The sequence below is a fragment of the Leptinotarsa decemlineata genome, unplaced genomic scaffold (assembly GCF_025532065.1).
Source record: "Leptinotarsa decemlineata unplaced genomic scaffold, Ldec_3_MD MMD2_tig00026294_RagTag_RagTag, whole genome shotgun sequence".
NCBI classification, from domain to species: Eukaryota; Metazoa; Arthropoda; class Insecta; order Coleoptera; family Chrysomelidae; genus Leptinotarsa; species Leptinotarsa decemlineata.
Window position 1 is genome coordinate 6,712,191 of NW_027412674.1, and position 23,805 is coordinate 6,735,995.

The 23,805-nt window shown below is 36.3% G+C and overlaps 1 protein-coding gene across 3 annotated transcripts in view; it reads right to left on the reverse strand.

Moving 5' to 3' along the window:
* Positions 1-2,242: 2,242 nt before the first annotated feature.
* LOC111510698 (cystinosin) overlaps positions 2,243-23,805 on the reverse strand; it is a 69,320-nt gene continuing 47,757 nt past the window's right edge. For all 3 annotated transcript variants that reach the window (XM_074180248.1, XM_074180249.1, XM_074180247.1), the window contains exons 8-9: positions 2,508-2,625; positions 2,243-2,450 (exon numbers count right to left, since the gene is read on the reverse strand). In XM_074180248.1, coding sequence (XP_074036349.1) covers positions 2,323-2,450; positions 2,508-2,625 — 246 coding nt within the window. In that variant the 3' untranslated portion in view covers positions 2,243-2,322. The remainder of the gene's footprint in view (positions 2,451-2,507; positions 2,626-23,805) is intronic.

The window sequence follows — 23,805 nt, forward strand, 5'->3', positions numbered from 1 at the left end:
GTGTTGTGTCCACAAATTGTTTAATTTTTGATATATATATATATATATATATATATATATATATATATATATATATATATATATCTCTGTTTAAAATCTGTTTTGACGTTAATCAGCAATCCTAGAATATAATGTCAATATCTTCAACTACTACAAATTGAAACTTTGCACCAGTCATGTTAAAATTTTTATAGCAAATTTTTAATTTCTCTCTAAAAATATCCGTATAACTAAAAATGTATCAGAAAAGTTAAACTCCATGATGAGTTTGTTATGTGTACATGAATTGATGACAATTAACCGAACTTGTTTTTTAAAATAAAGGGGATGTCTGTCAAAAATAAGCAAAACGTTAACTTTTACCTAGTTGCATAAAACTTGGCATATGGATATAAAATTGCCGTAGACACAACTCTTCAAGTAACTTTTTGTTAAATTCGATCTAGAAATGCACTTTTTCAATTTAAAAAAAAAAGTTGAATTTGGCAAACACTGAACGTCAGTGGGTCGCAGTTGGTTAAACAGCCTATCCGATATTTCACGCCGAACATTTTTCGAACACAGTATCGTGAAATATTTATTATTCTCTGCCGTATATTCAATATCGAAGCAGGTTCAGTTTCGTACACCTTTTGCTCCAAATAGTCCCATAAAAAAAGCCCAGAGGTGTCAAATCTGGCGAGCGGGCTGGCCATTCTGTAGGACCTCGACGACCAATCCAACGACTGGGAAAAGTAGTATCCAAATAGTTTCTTACTTGTCGGAGTAATGTGGTGGTGCTCCATCTTGTTGGAATACCATATCCATATCGAATTCATTAGGATTCGCTTCGACGATTTCAGTGATGAGAGGGTCAACAGTAGGTAGTTTCCAGCATATTCAAATACAGTTCCCCTGTTAAATTTTGATCAATAAACAGAGGTCCTACAATATGGCTTCCCGCAATATTCCTGCTCAAACGCTAATTTTTTCTGGATATTGGGTATGCGTTTCCCGGAAATCGTGAGGGTTAGTGTCACTCCAATAAAGGCAATTTTGTCAGTGAACATTGCCGTTTAAACAAAAATGTACTTTCGTCACTAAAACAAATATTGTGAAGATAGGTAAGATGCCTTGCAATGGTTTCCGTCATGATTTTGCAGAATTCTCTTCTTCGATTAGGGTCATCTTGAGTATTGGTGTACCTGAGTAATTGATGCTACTGTTCACAAAATATTCAAAATCATTTCTCTAAATACAACATATCAACAGCTTTCATAAGTGATAATAATTTAGGTAGAATCCTGTTTAATGCAAAACCCAAACGGGATAGAATGAAAATATCAGGTATACTATATAGAATAGAGTGTGGCGAATGCTCTGCAGTATATACAGGCCAAACCGGTGAAAATTTTGACATTTTGACAAAAAATCTGCAATGTACGAACATCTTCAAGAATCAAACCACAAGATAAATGAAGATAACCTCAAAGTCCTACACATATGTAATAAAGGGAGAAAAATGAATTTGTTGGAGGCCATGGAAATCAACAAATCAATTAAAAACCAGAAACATATACCCCTAAACGAGCAACTCGATTCATGTAGGTCTCCTTTCTTGAATTTATGAGTTCAATATCCCCTAGAATTTTCAGCGTGGAATTTTAAAAGTTGGCATCTTGGTTCGCCCAACTATCTGTTTCTCAAATACCTGTCCTTGCAGCATACCTGGAAAGTCTAATATAAAAGACATTTCAAACTTCGGATTTCAGTTTTATACTTGATAATGGGGTCAAACCCGAAACCGGTCGTATAAATAAAATCCAACATGGTATTTAGACAAAAGTGTTTTTTATTCATTTCATTTGAGTGATCATGAATTACCATAAAGTAAACAAGTCATCAATCACACGAATTAGATAAAAAGAAATATTTGTAGAAATATCGATATTGATGTGTTTGTCTTCAGGAAATTATTGAATGTTCCGCCATTTTGTAGTAGGTGAAGATATTAACTTCATATTCTAGGGTTGTGATGTATTCGTCAGAAGCTTCAAAATGCTGTGTCACAAGACCCTCTTTTCCATTTAATTTTTTATTCCAGATGGCGCCCAGTCGCCATCTTATAAGTTTCATCTGTGAATTTCATTTCAAAATGAAGTATTCATGCATCAATTTCATTATCCCAAATTTCCATTTTTTGAGTTGAGCCGTTCAAAAAATAAAAGTGGGAGGACATATTGTAAAAATCAAACTGAGAATAAACTGTATATAAGAAAAAAATTCATTTAATAGTGAACAAGTTAAAAATATAAAAATAAATACTGAAAAAAATTAAAACAATTAGTTTTCTGCGTAATTCGAATGCCTGTACAGTATATAATGTTGAACAATGAAAAAGATATCGAATACAACAGAAAACAAACCAAGTCCAAATTTGGTTGGATCTCCAAAAATCGATACCCAGTCATCTGAAAAAATAAATAGCAGTGAAGTGAACACATATCAAAAAATATAACAGGGTTTACCGTAATTGTAAGCGTCAACAATCATTTGCAACATGCTTAAAGCGCCTCCTGTGAAATCTAAAAATATGTTGCCTATGCTCCATCCGACAGTGCTCTTTCTCTTGTAGTTCATGTAAGCCTGAAATAGTGGAAGTTGTTTTGATTTCAATGATAAAGCTAGTGGCAGTTCAAATATCTTAAGTTATATGAAATACTATTTCAATTTTCTCTTTTGAAGAAGAGTTTCACGTTTTAAATAAAACTTTCACACAGAAAAATATGTTCAAGTGGTGTGTATTTTTTCATAAATATGTTATCGTCTGCAGACTTGACTGTCAAAATGTTTAAGCTGAGTAAAGCGGTCACGACCAGATTTCATTGTATTTATCGTTTTTCTGGAGTTTTCGGGATTTTTTCTATTGGGACTGGGTAGCTGTGGTCTAATGGAGAGATTAACTCCGAAAATTTCGTCCATAACAACGTCCATAGCCGAGTTTCTCGGCTATGGCGGTACCGGATGAACACTTCAGTTTTATCAAAATCTGCACATCATACCAGCCTATGAAGGAAAGCCATCTAAATCCACAAAGGCAAACACCATTTCAATAGCAAAAGGTCAAATGCGAACTTTCCTTATTGGGACTGGGTAGACATGGTCCAATGGAGAGATTAACTCCGAACATTTCGTCCATAACAACGTCCATAGCCGAGTTTCTCAACTATGGCGCTACCGGATGAACACCTTAGTTTTATCAAAATCTGCACATCATATCAGCCTATGAAGGAAAGCCATCTAAATCCTCAAAGGCAAACACCATTTCAATAGCAAAAGCAAAAGGTCAAATGCGAACTTTGCGTATTCGGACTGGGTAGCCGTGGTCCAATGGAGAGATTCACTCCGAACATTTCGTCCATAGCAACGTCCATAGCCGAGTTCCTTGGCAATGGCGGTACCGGATGTACACCTCAGTTTTATCAAAATATGCACATCATACCTGCCCATGAAAGAAAGCCATCGAAGTCCACAGAGGCAAACACCATTTCAATAGCAAAAGCAAAAGGTGAAATGCGAACTTTGCTTATTCGGACTGGGTAGCCGTGGTCCAACGAAGAGATCAACTACGAACATTTCGTCCATAGCAACGTCCATAGCCGAGTTTCTCGGCTATGGCGGTACCGAAAAAGGTCAAATATGAACTTTGCTTATTCGGACTGGGAGCGGTGGTCCAACGGAGAGATTAACTCCGAACATTTTGTCCATAGCAACGTCCATAGCCGAGTTTCTCGGCTATGGCGGTACCGAAAAAGGTCAAATGTGAACTTTGCTTATTCGGACTGGGTAGCCGTGGTCCAACGAAGAGATCAACTACGAACATTTCGTCCATAGCAACGTCCATAGCCGAGTTTCTTGGCTATGGCGGTACCGGATGTACACCTCAGTTTTATCAAAATATGCACATCATACCTGCCCATGAAAGAAAGCCATCGAAGTCCACAGAGGCAAACACCATTTCAATAGCAAAAGCAAAAGGTGAAATGCGAACTTTGCTTATTCGGACTGGGTAGCCGTGGTCCAACGAAGAGATCAACTACGAACATTTCGTCCATAGCAACGTCCATAGCCGAGTTTCTCGGCTATGGCGGTACCGAAAAAGGTCAAATATGAACTTTGCTTATTCGGACTGGGTAGCCGTGGTCCAACGAAGAGATCAACTACGAACATTTCGTCCATAGCAACGTCCATAGCCGAGTTCCTTGGCAATGGCGGTACCGGATGTACACCTCAGTTTTATCAAAATATGCACATCATACCTGCCCATGAAAGAAAGCCATCGAAGTCCACAGAGGCAAACACCATTTCAATAGCAAAAGCAAAAGGTGAAATGCGAACTTTGCTTATTCGGACTGGGTAGCCGTGGTCCAACGAAGAGATCAACTACGAACATTTCGTCCATAGCAACGTCCATAGCCGAGTTTCTCGGCTATGGCGGTACCGAAAAAGGTCAAATATGAACTTTGCTTATTCGGACTGGGTAGCCGTGGTCCAACGGAGAGATTAACTCCGAACATTTTGTCCATAGCAACGTCCATAGCCGAGTTTCTCGGCTATGGCGGTACCGAAAAAGGTCAAATGTGAACTTTGCTTATTCGGACTGGGTAGCCGTGGTCCAACGGAGAGATTAACTCCGAACATTTTGTCCATAGCAACGTCCATAGCCGAGTTTCTCGGCTATGGCGGTACCGAAAAAGGTCAAATGTGAACTTTGCTTATTCGGACTGGGTAGCCGTGGTCCAACGAAGAGATCAACTACGAACATTTCGTCCATAGCAACGTCCATAGCCGAGTTTCTTGGCTATGGCGGTACCGAAAAAGGTCAAATGTGAACTTTGCTTATTCGGACTGGGTAGCCGTGGTCCAACGGAGAGATTAACTCCGAACATTTTGTCCATAGCAACGTCCATAGCCCAGTTTCTCAACTATGGCGGTACCGGATGAACACCTTAGTTTTATCAAAATCTGCACATCATATCAGCCTATGAAGGAAAGCCATTTAATTCCACAAAGGCAAACACCATTTCAATAGCAAAAGCAAAAGGTCAAATGCGAACTTTGCGTATTCGGACTGGGTAGCCGAGGTCCAATGGAGAGATTCACTCCGAACATTTCGTCCATAGCAACGTCCATAGCAACGTCCATAGCCGAGTTCCTCTTCATGGACGGATGAACACCTTAGTTTTATCAAAATCTGCACATCATACCAGCCTATGAAGAAAAGCCATCGAAATCCACAAAGGTAAACACCATTTCAATAGCAAAAGCAAAAGGTCAAATGCGAACTTTGGTTATTCGTACTGGGTAGCCGTGGTCCAATGGAGAGATTAACTCCTAACATTTCATCCATAACAACGATGGGTAATTGGAAGCCAACCTCAGGAAAGTGGAGTGTACAGGGTGACTCATATGCCATAAAACTGAAGGAGGTGATAAAGGAGTTTATTTCTGATGAGAGTTCATTTTTATGATTTTCACAAAAAAACCTTGTTTTTGTAACAAAAATCTTTTGTGAAAAATGCAAGGAGCGTTGCAGTATGCTTGTGAAAATGTTACAGTTTCCAGAAAATATCAGAGCTTGTTTAATTTTTACAAATTACTGTTCTTTGAAGATTGGTAATATTGGGTTGTTTCAAAAGTTTCATCCGTTTTTTTGAGTCTACTTTAAACTGTAATATCGCACTGAATATTTATTCAGTTTATTCGATATGAGCACCTTTTGTGTCAATGCACTTCTGTCAACGTAACACAAGTCGATTGATTACGTCAGCATAAAAATTATACTGGGGTTCGACGAAGTTGACGAATACCGTTTTTGCCTGGTACTGATTGGCGAAGGTTCTACCGGTGAGAAAGTTATCGAAGTGCTTGAAAAGATGGTAGTCGGTTGGCAAGAGTCTTTCTCTCAGGGCGTTTATACTTGTGCTAGGAACACCAAAACACGTCGCTAACCTTCTCAGTCACAATTTAATCACCATCACAATCTGGGAAAAAGTAGTTCAATTGAGTTACATATGATGTAAAATACGGTTCACATTCACTGAATAGTGCCAAATCGATATAACAATACCTACACTCTTAAAAACAATTTATAATGATCCCAACTCTCATCACTGCGGAGATATACCAAAAATTGATTGAATGAAACAACTCTAGATTACTACTATAAATGTTTTTATAAAAAATAGGTTATGGGTTGAGCACCAAAGTGGTGACTTATGTGAAACTAAGCTTAGGATTTCACAGCCGCTGTAACTAAGAAGATTCATCGGACCAGAACCTGTCATTGGCATCGCTTTAGGCTTTGCCAAACAACATCTGGATGGCAAGAAGATTTATGGACTTCTGGGAGAATATTCCAGGACTGGCTCACTCCAAAGCGTTTATTCACCCTTCGAAGCTTGATTCCAATGATACCAAACGGTACCTACTCTTCTCGACGTATCGACGGCCACGCCACTGAAGACGACTGCTGCAGTTGTAGTTGAAACGTTTGGAGATTGTAACCAAAGAAGACCATGGTAACACTCGGAAACCGTCCAAAACACAGAAAAATATATAATGCAAGTTAGGAACAATATTTCCAAAAAAAAATTAAGATTAGTTTTAATGCACAGCATGCAGCATCAAATAAAATTTCTTATTGATATCGGTTTTGTACTAACCAACAATGCATGTTGAATATTTATGTACGCCTCAAAACAAATTGAAAAGAATGATTTTTCTAAGCATTTCTCTACAGAATATTACTCTTTCTAACTAAGTCTTGTAGTTGAAGGGAATTATATGCTGTTTATGGTAAGGGAGGAATTAGTTACTCTCTGCGTAAAATTCGTTCAATTGTCTATGCACGTATTAAGTGATGGTCAACTCCTTCGAGAAGGTCTCGCACAAAAATCCAAGTAGAGAATTATTTTAATTTCACAAAATTCATCAAATTATATTTCAGAAGAATGAAAACCTCACACTGGTAAAAAAATATTATCAGTGAACTAGTTGGAGAGTGGTTAGACGCAAAACATATCGTCATATTGTGACCAAAGTATGGTAAGATGAAATCCATTCTTAAAACAAGTGATGTATATGTACAGATCGTTCATGTTGAATCGGAATCTGACAGACTTTGGTTGGTATCACAGCTGAAATTTACTGCCAAACCTGTTCTCAGAATCTTTTTGAGCATTGGCGTAACTAGGATGAAAGTCTAGGGGGGTTACATCCCTCAGAAGTCAAGATAGAATAGACTACCCCTATTTGAACTATGGGAGAAAGGGAAAATGTTCTGATTTTTTGATGGTCCCAAATCGCATCCTTGATATTATTTTTGCCAAACAAACATTCAAGGATATTATAGAACTGACCGAGATACTACATGAAAAATCCATTATAACGAATTCAAAAATGCACTACAAACTTTCAAGTGGAAGTTTCACATCAGACTTGAATACATAATCATTCATGGGCTATCCAAAAACATCGTAGTTCATCCCATTCATTTGAAGGGTGAATAAACGCCTTGGAGTGAGCCAATCCTCGATATTTTGCCAGAAGTCCATAAATCTTCTTGCCATCCAGGTGTTCAATCGTTGTTTGGCAATGCCTAAAGCGTTGCCAATGACAGGTTCTGGTCCGATGAAGCTGCTTGCAGCACCCTCCTTTGCAAGGGGCTCAGCAGCCTCTTTGCCTTCCATGCCAGTATGGCCTGGGTCTGCGACTGAAAACACCTGCTTTCGGCCACCAGACAATGGCACTACAAGTGATCATTGGTTTGAGAATCATCACATGAATCTAATGGATTTGTTTGGGACCTAAACCCCAAATTTCACCACTAATTCATACAGACAGTCTGGCTTTGTGTAAAACTTTTTCCAAGTAAGCGTTCCAGGTGAGTTTTTAATCAAGGACAATACTAAGTTATTTCACCTCCGTTCCAAATGGAATGACCCCACCATTGGCATTAGATCGTCAAATTTTCTCCTCCTAGTGAAGGGGATTATCACAGTTTTGCTGGAGTTGACAGGCACCTACTGTGAACAACGTCCATCGTGTTTTGGAGGATATTACAAGCTACTCTTCCCGACGGGGGCCTTGCCAAGATGACAAGGTCATCTGCATAAGCTTGCAGATCTACTTTTCTTCTGTCGAGGGCATCAGGAGCGACCACAGAAGAGAAGATAGTACCCCACCTTGAGGGCAGCCTCTAGTGACTCTGAACCTAATGGCCACGCCTTGAAGAGTCGTAGTTGCAGTTCTATTTGCCAGCATGGCATAGATCCAGCCAGTTATGGTCGATTCTATGCCTTTCCTAGCCAGATATGCAGCATCAGCAATTTCCTTAACACGGGATTGGGACATTTTCTCTACAAGGTTGTTTAATGCTGAATCTGTTGATTTGCCGGTTTGATAAGCATACTGGGGTGATGCATATAATGACACCCTCCTGATGTGTCTGTCCAGTATCCTCTCAAGTCCTTTCAACAGGAAGGATGTAAGGCTGATTGGTTGTATCGATTTAGGGTGTGGGCCTTTCCGATCCACTCTAGAGATATGTTCCACCCTTGCTGCTAACCAACTGGGTGGTATATAGTTCCACGCCAGGCTAGCTCTATACAATTTCAAGAGAATAGGTAAAATTATTTCCATTCCGTTTTGAAGAAGAGCTGGAAATATACCATCATCTCCAGGAGATTTACGTACTTCAGCACTGAAAAGCACTCGTCCTATATGTACGAAACTGCAGTAACGTTAGTTACAAATAAAAGTGGTAAAAAACATAGGAAGAAAATGTACTTTCAAACTCATTTTTCAATCGAAGTTTGAAATGCTTTCAACATTCTTTTGACGATTTGTATGTAGTTAGGGTCATTTTTATTGCCTAACAATTTCCCTATGACCTCTTTGAAGGCCATCCACTCTTCTCTTTGAGAATCCGTCATGGTTGTGATGAATTGTGGATAAGCCATAAGACCTCTAATATGTGGTCCAACAAAAACACCTTTCTTCAACTTTGCCTCCGAGAGGTCTGGAAACTTTGATGTTGACTATGTGAAATAATTTACAAATCTTGGAGTTGACTTCATAAATTGCTTCTTCAACCCCAGCTTTATGTGAAGGGGTGGTAGAAGAAGAACTTTATGAGAAGGTACCAAAGTTTTTTTCGTCAACGTTAAGCTGCCTCGGAGGCCAACGGCAATCTCTTTTCATGGCCTGTATACATTCAAAAACAATTCTGAAAATAAAATTGAAGCTATTTACTTATGACTTCAAGTTAGCCCAAAAAAACCCTTTTTTCACAATACAGTTTTGTGTTTTGCAAAATATCCTGAAATTCTGGACTTTTATGAGTATTTATTTAGTTTTCAGAACATTAGGTGCACATAGAAATCGGTTGAAAATACCCAGATATCTTTTTTTGCTGTAGACTGGTGTTATATGTGCTAACAACCTCTAATAATCAAACCATATAAAGTAATTCTCGGTACTAAAATTATTAGGATATGCAGTCATTTTATTTATCTATAGAAGAGACCGGTACTTACGGAAATCTTGATGTCGGCTGCCCAGAACTTGTTTTGTCGCTTTTACTGATTTTTTGTTTTTGCTGTAACAGGCTTTGTAGATATGTGTTATGAGTTAGTATTAGTATGTGCTAGTAAGCATTTTTTCGCGCGGGCTAACCGTTGCTCTAGGAGGAGGCTAAGCCTACCCTAAACCCCCCTAGTTCCGCCAATGTTTTTAAGTATAATTTAATTTTCTGGACGGTACATTTACGTGACGAATAGCGCTGCTAATATAACGGCTAACGGCTATAAAACGACGAGTTCAAGTTGTTCAAGTTGCCATCAATGTTGGCTCCTCAATCTTGTTCAGAATCGACCGGTAAACATATTGAAAAAACTTTTAAAGTCGAGATAAAGCAAAATATGAGATAAGCCAGGCCTTATTTTATTCGGTATTATGCCTAAAAATGAGACTGGAATAGGTGTTCAGTGTTCACAGATATCCCAAAAACTATAATGGATCGGTGAGTCAGAGAAAAAATTTAAAAAGAGAAAAGAACGTTTTGGTTTTCTTCTTCTCCATCTTTAAAGAAAAAAAAAGTGGGAATCTTCCAAAGAGAGGAAGAAAGCAATTAATTTTGAAATTAACTCTACAAAGATGTGTATATCATGCAATGAAGTAACTTTCAGACACAAACTGGAGGAAAAGCTCTTCCATAACAACTACTTTTGAATGAACACTGAATTATACAAAAAACACGTACAGTTATTCAGTTTGTTCTCCAAACATTCGTTATGGAATTGAATCAGATATCATAGACAGGATTGCTACACAATATAGTATATTATGAAACAGGTGAAATTTCACTCATATAGAACACTGTCATACTCGATGGCAAACCTCCGATGTTTCGGAATAAGACACTTGCCTTAGCGCCTCTTCAGTACCAAATTTGGATAACATTATAAGATGAACTACTCCCCGTGGGTTGGGCTATCTATCGGGCGCGTCTCCAGGTGGCGGATAGGGGAACGGACAGGGGACTGGAGACCCTGTCCGGGAAGCCAATGTGGTCTTACGGACGGGGTCGCCGGACTCCTGGTCAGTGGCAGAAATAAGTAGGGTGAGGAGAACTGAAACTCCCCAAAAGCCTTTGCAAAACATATCATCGTGGACCATCCAACCAGCAAAGTTGTTTTATAATTTTATGGTTCTTCAACAGTTTTATTTTATTGGTATTTTATAATTACTTCCGAAATGCTAATTGATTATATTAGAAGAGCCTTGAACACAATACAGTTGTAGGCAATTAAAGTGTTTTATAAATTTGTCATAGAAACGTTTATGAAATGAAATTGAAAAATCGTTATAAAATAGTCACGAAATTATCTCACAAATGTTTTTACAATTAAGTTATAAAACTTATTTTCCTGTAAGTAAATTGTTTTGTAGCAGTTTTATAGCACTTATCTGCAAGATTTTTATGATAGTCATAAAACATTTTCAAGCTTATTGTATAACTATTTTTTGTATCTTTGATGAAATTATTTCATCAGAATGCTTTCAAACAACATTTTATTTTCATTGCCATATTGTTACTTTAATGATAATTTCCCAACTATTTTATAGTATGATGTATTTACTACAATTCCAAAACACTAATATAACTGTTCTAAAATCAAATTGCTTTCGCGAATATACCGCAATTGTTTCATATTCAAAATGATTCCTGACTGAATTCCACAACTCAAAATTAAAACCATTACTTCGAACACCCAAAACTTTGACTAATTTTCATGTGATCTGATGCAGAGAGAATAATTGTATGAGATATTTTTAAAAATAATAGTCGTTCTCAAGACTTTACATTTTAAGCAATAACTCAACAACGCCGTAACCGAATTTCAAAAACCAAACATGAAATGATATCAGAATTTAACGTAGCATCTGAATATGTAATGATATACAAGGCGTTCTATTTTAAAAAATGGAATTTTGGTCTGTAGCACCTACACCAAACACCCTGTATATTTAAAAATTATATCAAAATATAGCTCTCATGAACTCCTAAAACTTTTGTATGAAACATTTTTGTGTATCTCCTTCAACAAACCAGATATTGCCTGTCACATAAAATGTGGGACACCCGGTATATTTGCTGCCACCAAGAATAAAATGCAGCATTTAAGAACAACCAGCTGACGCTGATTTTAAATGTCATGTAATTAATAATATAATATGTCAGTTTGACTAGCGTCCCAATAACTATGTCTATAATAATGTCGTGTAATATTGGTCATTGGAAAAAAATTAAGAAAAGTGATTCGTTTAGACGTAGACTGAAAATGTGCTAGAAAAATATGCTGTGCAGTGATAGGAATATTTATGTCGTTAATATTCAAAAAGAATCAAAAAACAATATTGAGTTAAACCCAATGTCAATAGATGAAAGTATTTCTACTATGGTAAGTACCAGTTTATTAGAATATGAAAAAGAAACAATCATTTGTGTTGAAAACATAGTGTTGATCTCGATTATTCAAGTGACGAAGGAATGGCAACGAATAATGAGGTGAGGGATAATTGGTTATTAGAACTAGAGTCCAACGAAGAGGATCATTTGTTGCCAGAAGGTGGAAAAACGCACAATTTAGAAGGACCATTAGATAATATTTATTCATACTATATGTGAAAAATCCTTTATTCATACAAGCACTTTTGTATGAACCTATAGCTTTAAAAGTAGTCAGACTCTGCCGCAATACCATCACTACTAGAACTAAGTGTTTCTTAACAGTTTTATAGGGGTAACATAGTAGCTAAAATACGTTGAAATGCTTGCTACTGATACCAAATTATTTTATAGAACGACGTCATTTTAAATGTTTGCAATCTGGAATACTGAAATTAGATGAGTTGCAAATATGAAATACCGCACATTTACAACTGAAAAGTACATAGATATTATAACCTTATATCATTCAGAACAAACGGAATTGAGTTTGCTACTAGAAAATTAACACGTCGATAGAGTGAATTTTTATATAATTAATAATTTTTCCAGAAACATTTATAAATGAGTGGCGCGTTCAAATTTTGCTGATAATAGGGTATATATTTGTCAATAAAATTTCATTTGCCGTAAAAATATCAATCTTGGAAACACAAACAATGTTTTTAACAGTACTTATAAGTGCAAAAGCGAAATATTAAAATGGCTTCAATTTGTTAGTTTTCAGTTGGTGAAATATCTATTATACAATACAAAATTACTTCTTGCGCCTTAATGAAAACATTTTTACACTTTTTTATTTTATCGTTATCGTTTTCGGCTGTATTATATTTTATAACATCTTTACAAAACCACTTTTTAGGAGTATTAGACAAATTTTATAATAACTGCCGAAATGTTCATAAAACTGTTTTGTAGTATTTGTAAAAGGCCTTACAAAATATTGATGAAGACTATAATGTCTTATAAAAAGGTGCCAAGTTCCCATTTACAGCTGTTTTATAAACACATAGAAAACATTTCTGAAAGAAATACAGTTTTATAATTTGTTCCTACGAAACGTTTTCGCAACTATTACAAAATACGAAATTGCTAGTTGGGCAGCCTACCCAAGCTGAGGTGTAAGAAATCGTGCAGACAGCTGAATGCCGCAGGGTGATATGCAGTTACGAACGATCCCCTTGGGGAACTGGGCCCACTGGTAATGCGGGGCTCTGCCAGAGGTGACCAACTCTTCCCTTGGGGTGGACAGAAATGTCCACCCCAATTTACCGCCTGGAATGAGGATGGAAATAGCAGATCACCTCGTGATGTAATACATAGGCCAAGGCGAAAGCGCATTTGCGGCGTCGAGGCCAAAAGGAGAAAGAGAGCGAAGGAGGTAGGAGTGGAAGCAACTATAAGTGCATCCTCCTCCTTCCCCACTCCATCTCCAAAAGCAACGGCACTTCCTGCGGCGGCACCAAGATCTCCGTCTGAGATTAAAGACAAGGAACCGGCTGCATGAAAGCTCCCTCACTTGTGTACATCCGTGCACAAGTGGCCTCGCGAACCCCACCGTGAGACACCTCAAGGTTGCCAAAGAGAGCGTGTGTTCGGCGAGTCTTGGCCTACACCTGCCAATATAAAGGAGATGTCTCTTAGTGAGATGTCTCTTAGTGACCTGCCCACCTTCCTGGAAAGGACAGGATGGATGATGACCTAGGAGAACAACTCCTCGGGAGGATGTACAATGGGTCACATGTGGCCTAAGTGATGTGGGCTCACACATACCCTCCCTACTCTACAGATACAAATATAGAATTTGAACTACTCGATTCATTTATAAAATTATGATTTGATGTCACGAATGAGTTTAATCATCGATGCCAGTACGTAATGACATTCATTCTCTCATTTGATTCAATCCCAGCCATAGAAATCTTGTTTAAATTGAAAGGGGTAGGTATATTTGATTGCTTTCTTCGTTTCTTTGGAAGGTTTCCAAATTTTTTTGTATAATGATGGAGAAGTGGAAAGCGGAATCCTTTCTTTCCCGACAAGACTACATGTTATTTTGTTGCATTCGTCGACGATGAAACATGATTGTTGAGTTGAGCGGGACAAAAGAACAATGAAGCAGAGACACCATGCGCTCGGAATTATATTCCTATGATTGAATTATTCAGGAGTTGGTGAGGTAATTCCCAAAGGTTACGAATGTTATGATCTACCAATAACTGTAGTAATCCTGGAGAAAATGTGAAAGGATATAGTGGAATTACCCCTCCTTGAGCGAATGACTGACACAATTTATTGTGAGACTAGTTGTTGCTCACGGCTTAGCCCACGTAGAATAAACAAATAGTTACAATATTTTTTTTATTAACCCGTACTAAATTCAATACAATTTTGAAACTCCTATTTTTCCACATTGAGGGTTGAAATTTCTGATTCCCTTTCTTGACGCTTATTTACTTTATACAAATAACCTACCTGTATATTTCAAGGTTCAGTAGCTTCAGCTGTACGTTAATTTAAGAAAGTCAGTCAATCAATAGGTACCCACTTATACAATATTGAATAGCATCAGCAAAAAGAATGCCAAATGAATACCAAATGTGAGTTGGTATATAGATAGAACATGACCTGGAATAACATCTCGGGTAGGTTCCCACGGTAACGCGAGTAAAAAAAGAGGGGAACAGCTAGTATTGTATAATATCAGAATCTCAAAATAATTGAAAAATGATTGGTGATTTTGTTTGATGGTGATTGACAATGTTTCATGACTTCCATTGTCTACTATATAAAATGATTTGAAATCCCTGAAACAAGTAAAAAAGTGGTGAAGAGGACCGACACTAAGTGGGAAACATCTGTATATCGAATACCCACTCATACGGGACAGTATCTGAACCACGAATCCAACCACCATCAATCGACAAAAAGAGGAATCATCAAGACTCTATTAGACCGTGCTTTTGGGCTCTGTAATACAAAGGAAGGTCTCGAGAAGGAACTAGACATCATCAAAAATGATCTTCAGCGGAATGGATTCTCCAAAGCGATGGTAGAAAAGACTTTGGCTAAAAGACAGCAGGAGCCTCGCAAGGAAGAGAAGCCGTCACAACCAGTGCTTGCACTTCCCTACATCAGAGGATTATCGGAGAGGATAAGAAGAATTGGTTCCAAGTACAATATCAGAACCTGTTTCAGATCCGGTAACACTATCCGTAGCAGCCTCACGAAAACCAGGCCCCCAAACGCGGACTGCGATTCCAAGAATTGCATTTACCGGATACCCTCTGAGTGCGGAAAATCCTATATTGGTGAAACTAAGAGGCCATTGAATGTTCGCATTGCCGAGCACAAGAAGCACACACAGCGAGGGGAAACCAGCAAATCAGGAATAGCAGACCATGTTTGGACCCATCAACACAACATCGAGTGGTCCCAAGCTGAAATCTTGCACAGAGAGGAACATTGGTTTAGGAGAAAATTCAAGAAAGCCGCATACATGTTGTCCAACAACGTATTCAGCCAGGCCAGCGTAGAAATACGCAAGATATGGAAACCCATCATCAAACGAAAAATGGCCAACTCCCGCCAAAACGGTCATCTCTCACGGAATCAGTGAAGCGGAAAATGGAAAGCAGGGATAAGTGAAAGTATTTCAACGACTTATAAATAGTCATCTCTCGGAGGAATCAGTCCAGTCATCACCCGAAGACGATTGTAGATACCAACAATCGAAACGTCGTGAACTAACGTGACTTGGAATCTCTACACTTTTTATTATTTTCTTTTTTCATTCCTTTATTTTTATTTATTCAATTATTATATTTTTACTTGTAGGTTATTTCACTATTATTTCATTTCAGTTTATTTTTGCTTGATATAATTGTTATTTTCAGCTATTCATTTTCAATTATTCTTTTTTACTTGTTTCAGGGATTTCAAATCATTTTATATAGTAGACAATGGAAGTCCAAACTAGTGAAATTCAATTGGTGATTTTGATATTTCAGTTTACAACAGCTTCCGAACTTTGACAATTGATAACAGCCATCTTGTTGCCATTCATTCAGTATGTTTTACCAAATCTCCATGGATTTGGCTTTTCGCAGACCACAACTTAGCGAATTTTGCGTCGTGACTTGGGTCTGCTCACGTACAAAATTTAACTGATTCAGGAACTGAAGGTAAAAGACCATAGACATCGACGTGTGTTCGCTGGATGAGCTCTGAATCAGTTGGCAACTGACTCTAATTTTATCGAAAAATCATCATCAACGATGAGGCCCATTTCTCTATGGGTTCGTGAACAAACAAACATGTCTAATTTGGGACGATACCATTCCATATGAGATTCAAGAGCGTCCAACGAATCCCGAAAATGTCATTGTTTGGTGTGGATTTTAGGCTGGCGGCATCATTGGTCCGTATTTCTTTGAGAACGCTTTGTTCTCTGCACTGACGCCTGTCGGATATAATCCAACGCCCTTCGTGGTATTAGCCAGGGGAGTAGTTGTTTTCTGATAGGCGTCAGTCCATTGAACCTACTGTGTAGGTATATCGAGACTGGTTTGAATGTTTAAAGTTCATTTGCTTTAGATTTGTTTACTGCCAGTCTTCAACCATAGCCCACTGACTAATAAGTAAATTGAGTAAGTTTGGGCTGTTATATAATCTTCTCAAACTGATAAGAAGTTATTTGCAACACAGATACTAAATAGTAAAATATAATGGCAATACATCGGGTAAATTTGAGGCCAACTTCGAAGTTCCCCGGGCTCTAATCTGGAGCCCTTTCTGTTTGTTCTCTTCATTGATGTTGCAAAATGTAGTATTTTGTCTATTAAGTGATTGAAAATACCTGTTATGTTCGAGTACAGAATTAATGAAGAGGCCCTAAATCGGTGTTCTGAGGTAAAGGATTTGGGAATTACTTATGACCGTTTTCTGTCCTTTTCTACATATTTTAAAAATATAGCTAAGTCTGAAAACCGATTTTTAGGTTGTTTAATTAGACAATCATTTAATTTGACCAATGTACATTCCCTTAAAATTTTGTATTATAGTTTAGTAAGGCCGAAACTAAAATTTGGTGCAATACTTTGGCATGGAGAATACCAGACTACATTATTCTTGCTAGAAAAAATTCAAATCAAATTTCTAAGATACCTATATCATAAAAAGCATCATCAATATCCAGATTATAATGTAGCTAGAACTACCCATCTTAGACATGAATTCAAAATTCTATCCTTGGAAGACCGAAGAGTGCCAAACATTTGACTGTTTTTGTTAAAGATTATTAATAATAAAACTAATTTACCAAGGTTACTTTCTTTACTGCGATTAAATGCGCCTCCAAGGAGAATGCGCTCTTCTGTTACATTTAATATCCCTGTTTTACATAGAACTACTAGAGCTCCTCTTACAAACATGTGTCGACTAGGAATTTATTATAACACACTCATGGATCTGGATTGGTCAATAACTCAAAATATTTTTAGAAACATTATAATCAAACACATTATGAATTTATCACCTTGATGCTAACTTATTATAATTACTACTAAATTAAATTTTCTCATTTGTTAAATTGAAACTAATATTGTAAAAAATCAAAGTGTTAAGTTCACTTTTATTTTTACTTTTATTTTTCACGTGTATCTCTTGTAAATTAATATAAATTATTTGTAATATTATTAATATGTATATTTATCCATGTAATTAGATCAGTCGGTCTGTTTGGATACAAATATATAAATAAATGAATTCAGCCTGATTTATGCGCTAGAGTCATGGATAATGGGGAATGTTCCTCAATTTGGGTTATTACAGCAAATGCTGTAGTTTGAACAAAATAAAGTTGAGTTTCATTTATGAGTGTTTCAAATTCATTTCGAAAAGTATTCAAATTGATGTTTCAAATGTTGGGTTTTAATTTTTAAAGGGATTTGTTTCTAAGTCACATATTGGCAACAGCGCCTATATCAAGTTGAAATAATTTATACGTACCTAGATATTCTACTTTAAAAAAGGAAAATTATCTTTATAAATCAACAATTAAGGCAAAATATAAATTATAGTTCAATACCACCTCCACAAGCCACATAAACAACAGTTGTTTTGTTATTTATTTATATAGAGGAAGATAGGTTAGGTGCACAAAATGTCAAAAGTCACAAAATGTCTCGGAACATAAGTAAACAGAACAGCACGCCTCTGAAATATGTCATCTTTGTTTGTCTCATACAGGTAACAGATTCATTGTCCTTTATTAGCTATAACCGATGTTGCCAAATGGTGAAATAGAAACGAATCCCTTTAAATGTTGAATGCATTATTTCATTCCTCTTTTTTAAGTATTTAAATAATTTTTTAAAGAAAAAGGTTGAAATTTGTTGTTATTTTAGAGCTCTTTTTTTCGTTGATAACTCACACACACAACAGATTTATACTTTATTCTGTTAACTACCCATTTTTGAGCAATTTCTGACATTTTTGATAAACGATTTCATGTCTGTAGGTTGTTATTAGTCTTTTTTTACTGAAACAACTAGAAAAGGCAACTTATGTTTTTCCAATAAGACTCCTTTAAACGCTGACTTATCAAAGCATTCAGTTTTTGTTACAACAAAAAACGCCTCGACAAAAAATTTATCATGACTTATAGCTCTGGTTTGGAGTGGTTTTGCATTTCTTCCAGAATATTTAGTCGTGTTTGAGTTGTTCACTTGAAAAATTTTGAAAGATTGTTTCAATTTGAGGTAATAATTCATAACAGTTGTACCACCTATAACGTAACACTTATTTTTGAACCACAAAAAGGTAATATAATTATATGTGCCTTAACAAAGTACATCCACAACAAGTGAGAGACCCCACTAAACCCTCCTTTTAATTCATGTCTGCTGAAATGTTTTAGTAAAATTATATATGATCGCCCTGTTCAACATAAAAACCAAGCCTTTACTTTTTTCGACAAATTCATGCAATTTCTTTACTATCGCGAAACCGGCAAGGTAACAATCCTCAACCTTGAAACAAGGTATTCCACGTGATGTTATGGTACTATATACACATTATACACATTGAAATTTCCTAGAGTATATGGATAAAACTAGAATTCCACGTTGAGAAACAAATGCATCATTCTAGAATGTATGTATTTGCATAAGTTGAATTTCTTGTGAAAATCAGTACGGCCTATAAAAAAGTTTTACTTTTAGAGTTCAATATTCTCGACAAATTTCCGTTGGATTTCAAACCTGAACTGAAACAAGTAGTTCTTCCTACCGATGATGAGGTATACCAAAATCACTCAAGTCTGGATAGTAAATATTCATTAAAGCAATTGAAAAGTGCTATTGTGAATAAAACTTAACATAGCAGGGTGTGCAGAGTTGTCCTGCACACCCTCACAGACAGTGACAGTGCGTTTCGTCGACGTATGGGTATTGGTCGATCGTTTACTGAACCAATGGACTCAAATTCATCCACCAGATTGCAAAAAGTCCTCTCGATAGAACGATTATGGCGACTGTAAAATGGGCGAAGCGCGCGGTACGTTGCTCGAACAGAAAATCCATTTTCATAAAAAATAAGTCATTATTTGCACGTCTTGTTGAATGCTATATTCATCTATGGTGATCTGGTAAACAGACTGAATAAAACAGATGTACCTTACAAAAACAAAATTAGATAATCAAAGTTATAGAGCTTTAACGTATTTTGGACAAACAACGGAAAAACTGGCTTCATTTTTGAGGAAACAGGATATTAAAATTGCATATTAAATTTCAAAACATCCAAATTCGAGAAATCAGGAGTATATAAATTAAAGTGTGGAACGTGTCCTAAGGTATATATTGGTCAAAGTGGCAGAACATTTAGGAATCGAATCCAGGAACATCATATAAGATATGTAAATAAGAAAACAAGTTCAACATATTCAAATCATCTTTTTTAGAGGAAAACATGTCTTTAATGAAGAGTTCGAAATTTTACACATAGAAAGTAAATTATTTGGAAGCAATGGAAATTAATAAACTTGAAAATTCAAACATTCTAATGAATGATCAACTGGATTTGAATAGTTCACCATTATTGAACTTGTTTTCTTAAAAAACCGAGGGAGTATTATTATTGATGTAGAAGTGGGGTAATATGCTTCAGGTAATCATAATTGAAGAGGTACCAGAGGTATACAGGGTGTAACATAAGTACGTTAAAATATTCAAGTGACGTATTTCTGAGACCATTTTAAGAAAAAAAGTCTATATGAACTTGTGTCCGAAAATGCTTCGTTTCGGAGATACGGAGTGTTGAAATTAAATTTTTTTGTTCGCTTTTTGGAAATAACTCTTGCAAAGTAAGTTATATGCACGAAATTCGGTACCCGTGGTTTTTTTGACGTGAGAAATCATAATTTCGTATAAATTTGCATGTAACATCTAGAGGGCGCTGCGTACGCTGTCATTATTTATTTCAAATTGGCCTAACTTTTTTGACGGTAAACTTTTGATACTTTTCATGAAACAACCCAATTCCCACACTTTTTCCAAGTAAAACAGGTACACCTCCTCAACAACGCTGGAGGTAATCGTTTTCGAGATATTTACAATTTTCTATAGCGCTCCTAGGGCGCTAAGTCAAGTTGCTGAGAACATTACAAAAACTAAGTAGGTGGATCTCGTCAAAATAAACAACTTTTTTCTATGAAATGTCTAACGAAGAATGATTCGTTTTCGAAATACAGAGTGTTGAAATTTTTTAAAACATGGTAGGGTTTTGTCATAAGTTTTTTGCAATTTTAGTTATTTTCATCAAATTTTATTCGCAGTATACCCATACAGACTTCTTCTAAACTGAGCATTATCGAACTGCTTATTCAATTCAAATTAAAAAACATTGTCAGGTTCAATTATTCAATTAGAAAGTGCTACATTTTGGAGTTTGTAAAAAAAAACAATTCGTAGAAGTACTATGTTATTTATTAGGAAAATGAACGAAACAACTATTATAACAACTGTTCAAAGTGACGACCCACAACAGTAATACAAGCTTCTGCTCTCCTCATCAAAGAATTCCGCACCCGTTGAAAAATGCCCGGAGTGTTTCTTATCGTTTTCCAGCAAGCTATGATGCGATCCCTCAACATTTTCTCCTTTTCAATGGGGCTAATGATTTTTGGTGTCCCCAAAAGAAAAAATCGACGAGATTGAGGTCCGGTGACCTCGGGGGCCAATGCTCAGTACCTCCTCTTCCTATCCCTTGTTGGGGAAATGCTACATCTGAAAAATTTCTTGCTATCATACGAAAATGAGCAGGAGCTCCATCGTGCATAAACCAAGACTGATTTCGGTGACCAATGGGAACATCTTCCATAAGTTGGGGAAGCTCGTGTTCCAAGAAATGTAGGTAAGCATCTCCATTCAAACGTAAGGGGAGAAAATAGGGCCCAATTAAATAATCTCCAATTATGTCTACCCATGTGGGCTATCTTCCGCCCAAATGTGGTTGTTATGGAAGTTCATGATATCATTTCTTTAACAATTAGCCTCATCTGTGAAGAGGATTTTCGATAAAATTTGCGGATGTTGTTCGACTTTTCTTTGAAGCCATTGAGCAAATTCGATACGTGGTTGGAAATCACGTAACGTAAGTGCCTGGAAACGCTGAATATTATAAGGATATACTTGCTGTTCCTTTAAAATTCTGTAAACTGTCATCTGACTCACATTTAAAGTTTCACAAATTTTTCTTGTACTTTTCTCTGGATGTTCACTTATTTCTTCGAGAATTGCCTTCTCCAATTCTACAGTTCTTGTAGTCCATGACCGTCCTACAGCAGAATTTGTTTCAAAGCTTCCAGATTCGGAAAGTCGCCGGAAAAGATTCGCAAATGTCGCTGCACAAGGAGTCACGCGTTGGGGATACCTTTGCTGATAAATGCGTCAGGCCTCGCTTGAATTTCCGTCAGCCAAGCCCGCAAAAACCATATCAGCCATTTCAGCATTCGTAAAGTCCGGCATGGTACCAAAAAATCACTTTATAAACTCCGAACTGTGAATTTCTCAATTAATAGTTCAAACTGTGACAGCGAATTTCTATTTTTATAAACAAACTTTTATAGCCTACTCGATTTAATTAACTTAATTTGCGAGCGGAAAGTGACAAAAATTATTGAAATCAAATTTGTCTATAAAGTAATATGCGTCGATATAAAAAATTGTAAATATCTCGAAAACGATCACCTCCAGCGTTATTGAGGAGGTGCATCTTTTTTACTCAGAAAAGATGTGGGAATTAGGTTTTTTTCATGAAAAGTACCAAAAGTTTACTGTCAACGTTCTATAAACGAGCAGATTTTGCGCAGACACATTCAAGAGAAACTCGTTCAAAAATGAACCAGGACGTAAAAATTGAAAAAAAAATTGAATTCTTCAACAAAACAGTCACCCAAAATTCTTTCTTCTTTCATGATCCAAAAATATTTAACATCTTACCAAAAAATATAAAAGATATTACATCCTTCAAACGATTCAAAAAAGAAGCAAAAAAGTATGTATATAATCATCCAGAAAAATTTGCAATTTTATAATGTAATAAATACTTACCTTTAATTGTTCCTATATATTGTGTATCTAGGCTCTTCACATACACTACCGGAAACTTACAATAATACCACACCAAGTTTGAGGTTAGGTTATACCCCAATCGAAATGTTCAAATTGTCCAGTCTCTTTCGAATGCTAATTTTGGAATTTTAAAATGATATGTATATATATGTATAATCATAAATAATGTAAGTGAACTGCATATGCCATCTGAATACAATTACATAAGACATACAATTGTACGAATGACATTCTGATTTAGACATCACAAAACAGGCTATAATAGCCTAGCGTGAGTCTAATTCAGTGAGTCATTAAAAAAAAAATATTGAACTGACCTATGTTAGTAAACTTGAGAATTCAATGAAAAACTTGAGATCGGTTTTTTATGGCTAGAAGCTACATGAAAATGATTTTTTGAAATTTTTATCTGATATTCTTCGAAAAATTATTATAAACAAATGCTTTGTGTGTATAGATGTTGAATTCTGCCATTTGTTAGGATAGGTTAGTATGTCTTGTACTGAGAATAGTTATTATTATTAAACACTATTATTATTAAACACTATTAAAAAGTTAGGGCACTTTGAAATAATGACAGCGTACGCAGCGACCTCTAGATGTTACATGAAAATAAATACGAAATTATCATTTCACACGTCAAAAAACCCCGGGTACCGAATTTTGTGCAACTAACTTATTTTCTGCAAGAGTTACTTTCAAAAAGCGAACAAAAAATTCAATTTCATCATCCCTTATCTCCTGAACGAAGCATTTTTTGACACAAGTTCATATAGACTTTTTTTAAATAGTCTCAGGAATACGTCACTTGAATATTTTAACGTACTTATGAAACACTCTGTATATACGTATAGGTTTACGTAATTTGATGGAAGTAGTCCCAATTGTAGTTTCCTGTGGTATATAAATATTAGCGTAAGAAGCAAATTGAAGTATTGAAATCACTGTTGAAGAAGCTACTGTGTTAGTGGAACATGTCGTGATAAATTTTTCAAATGAAGTTTGTGGATATCAAATCGTGAGGTGTAGTTAATGAAGTTACTAAGGATCTTCATTAAGTAACAGCCGAATCAATCAGAAAAGTCCGGAAGTTCCTGTTGAAAGACCCTATACAAAATA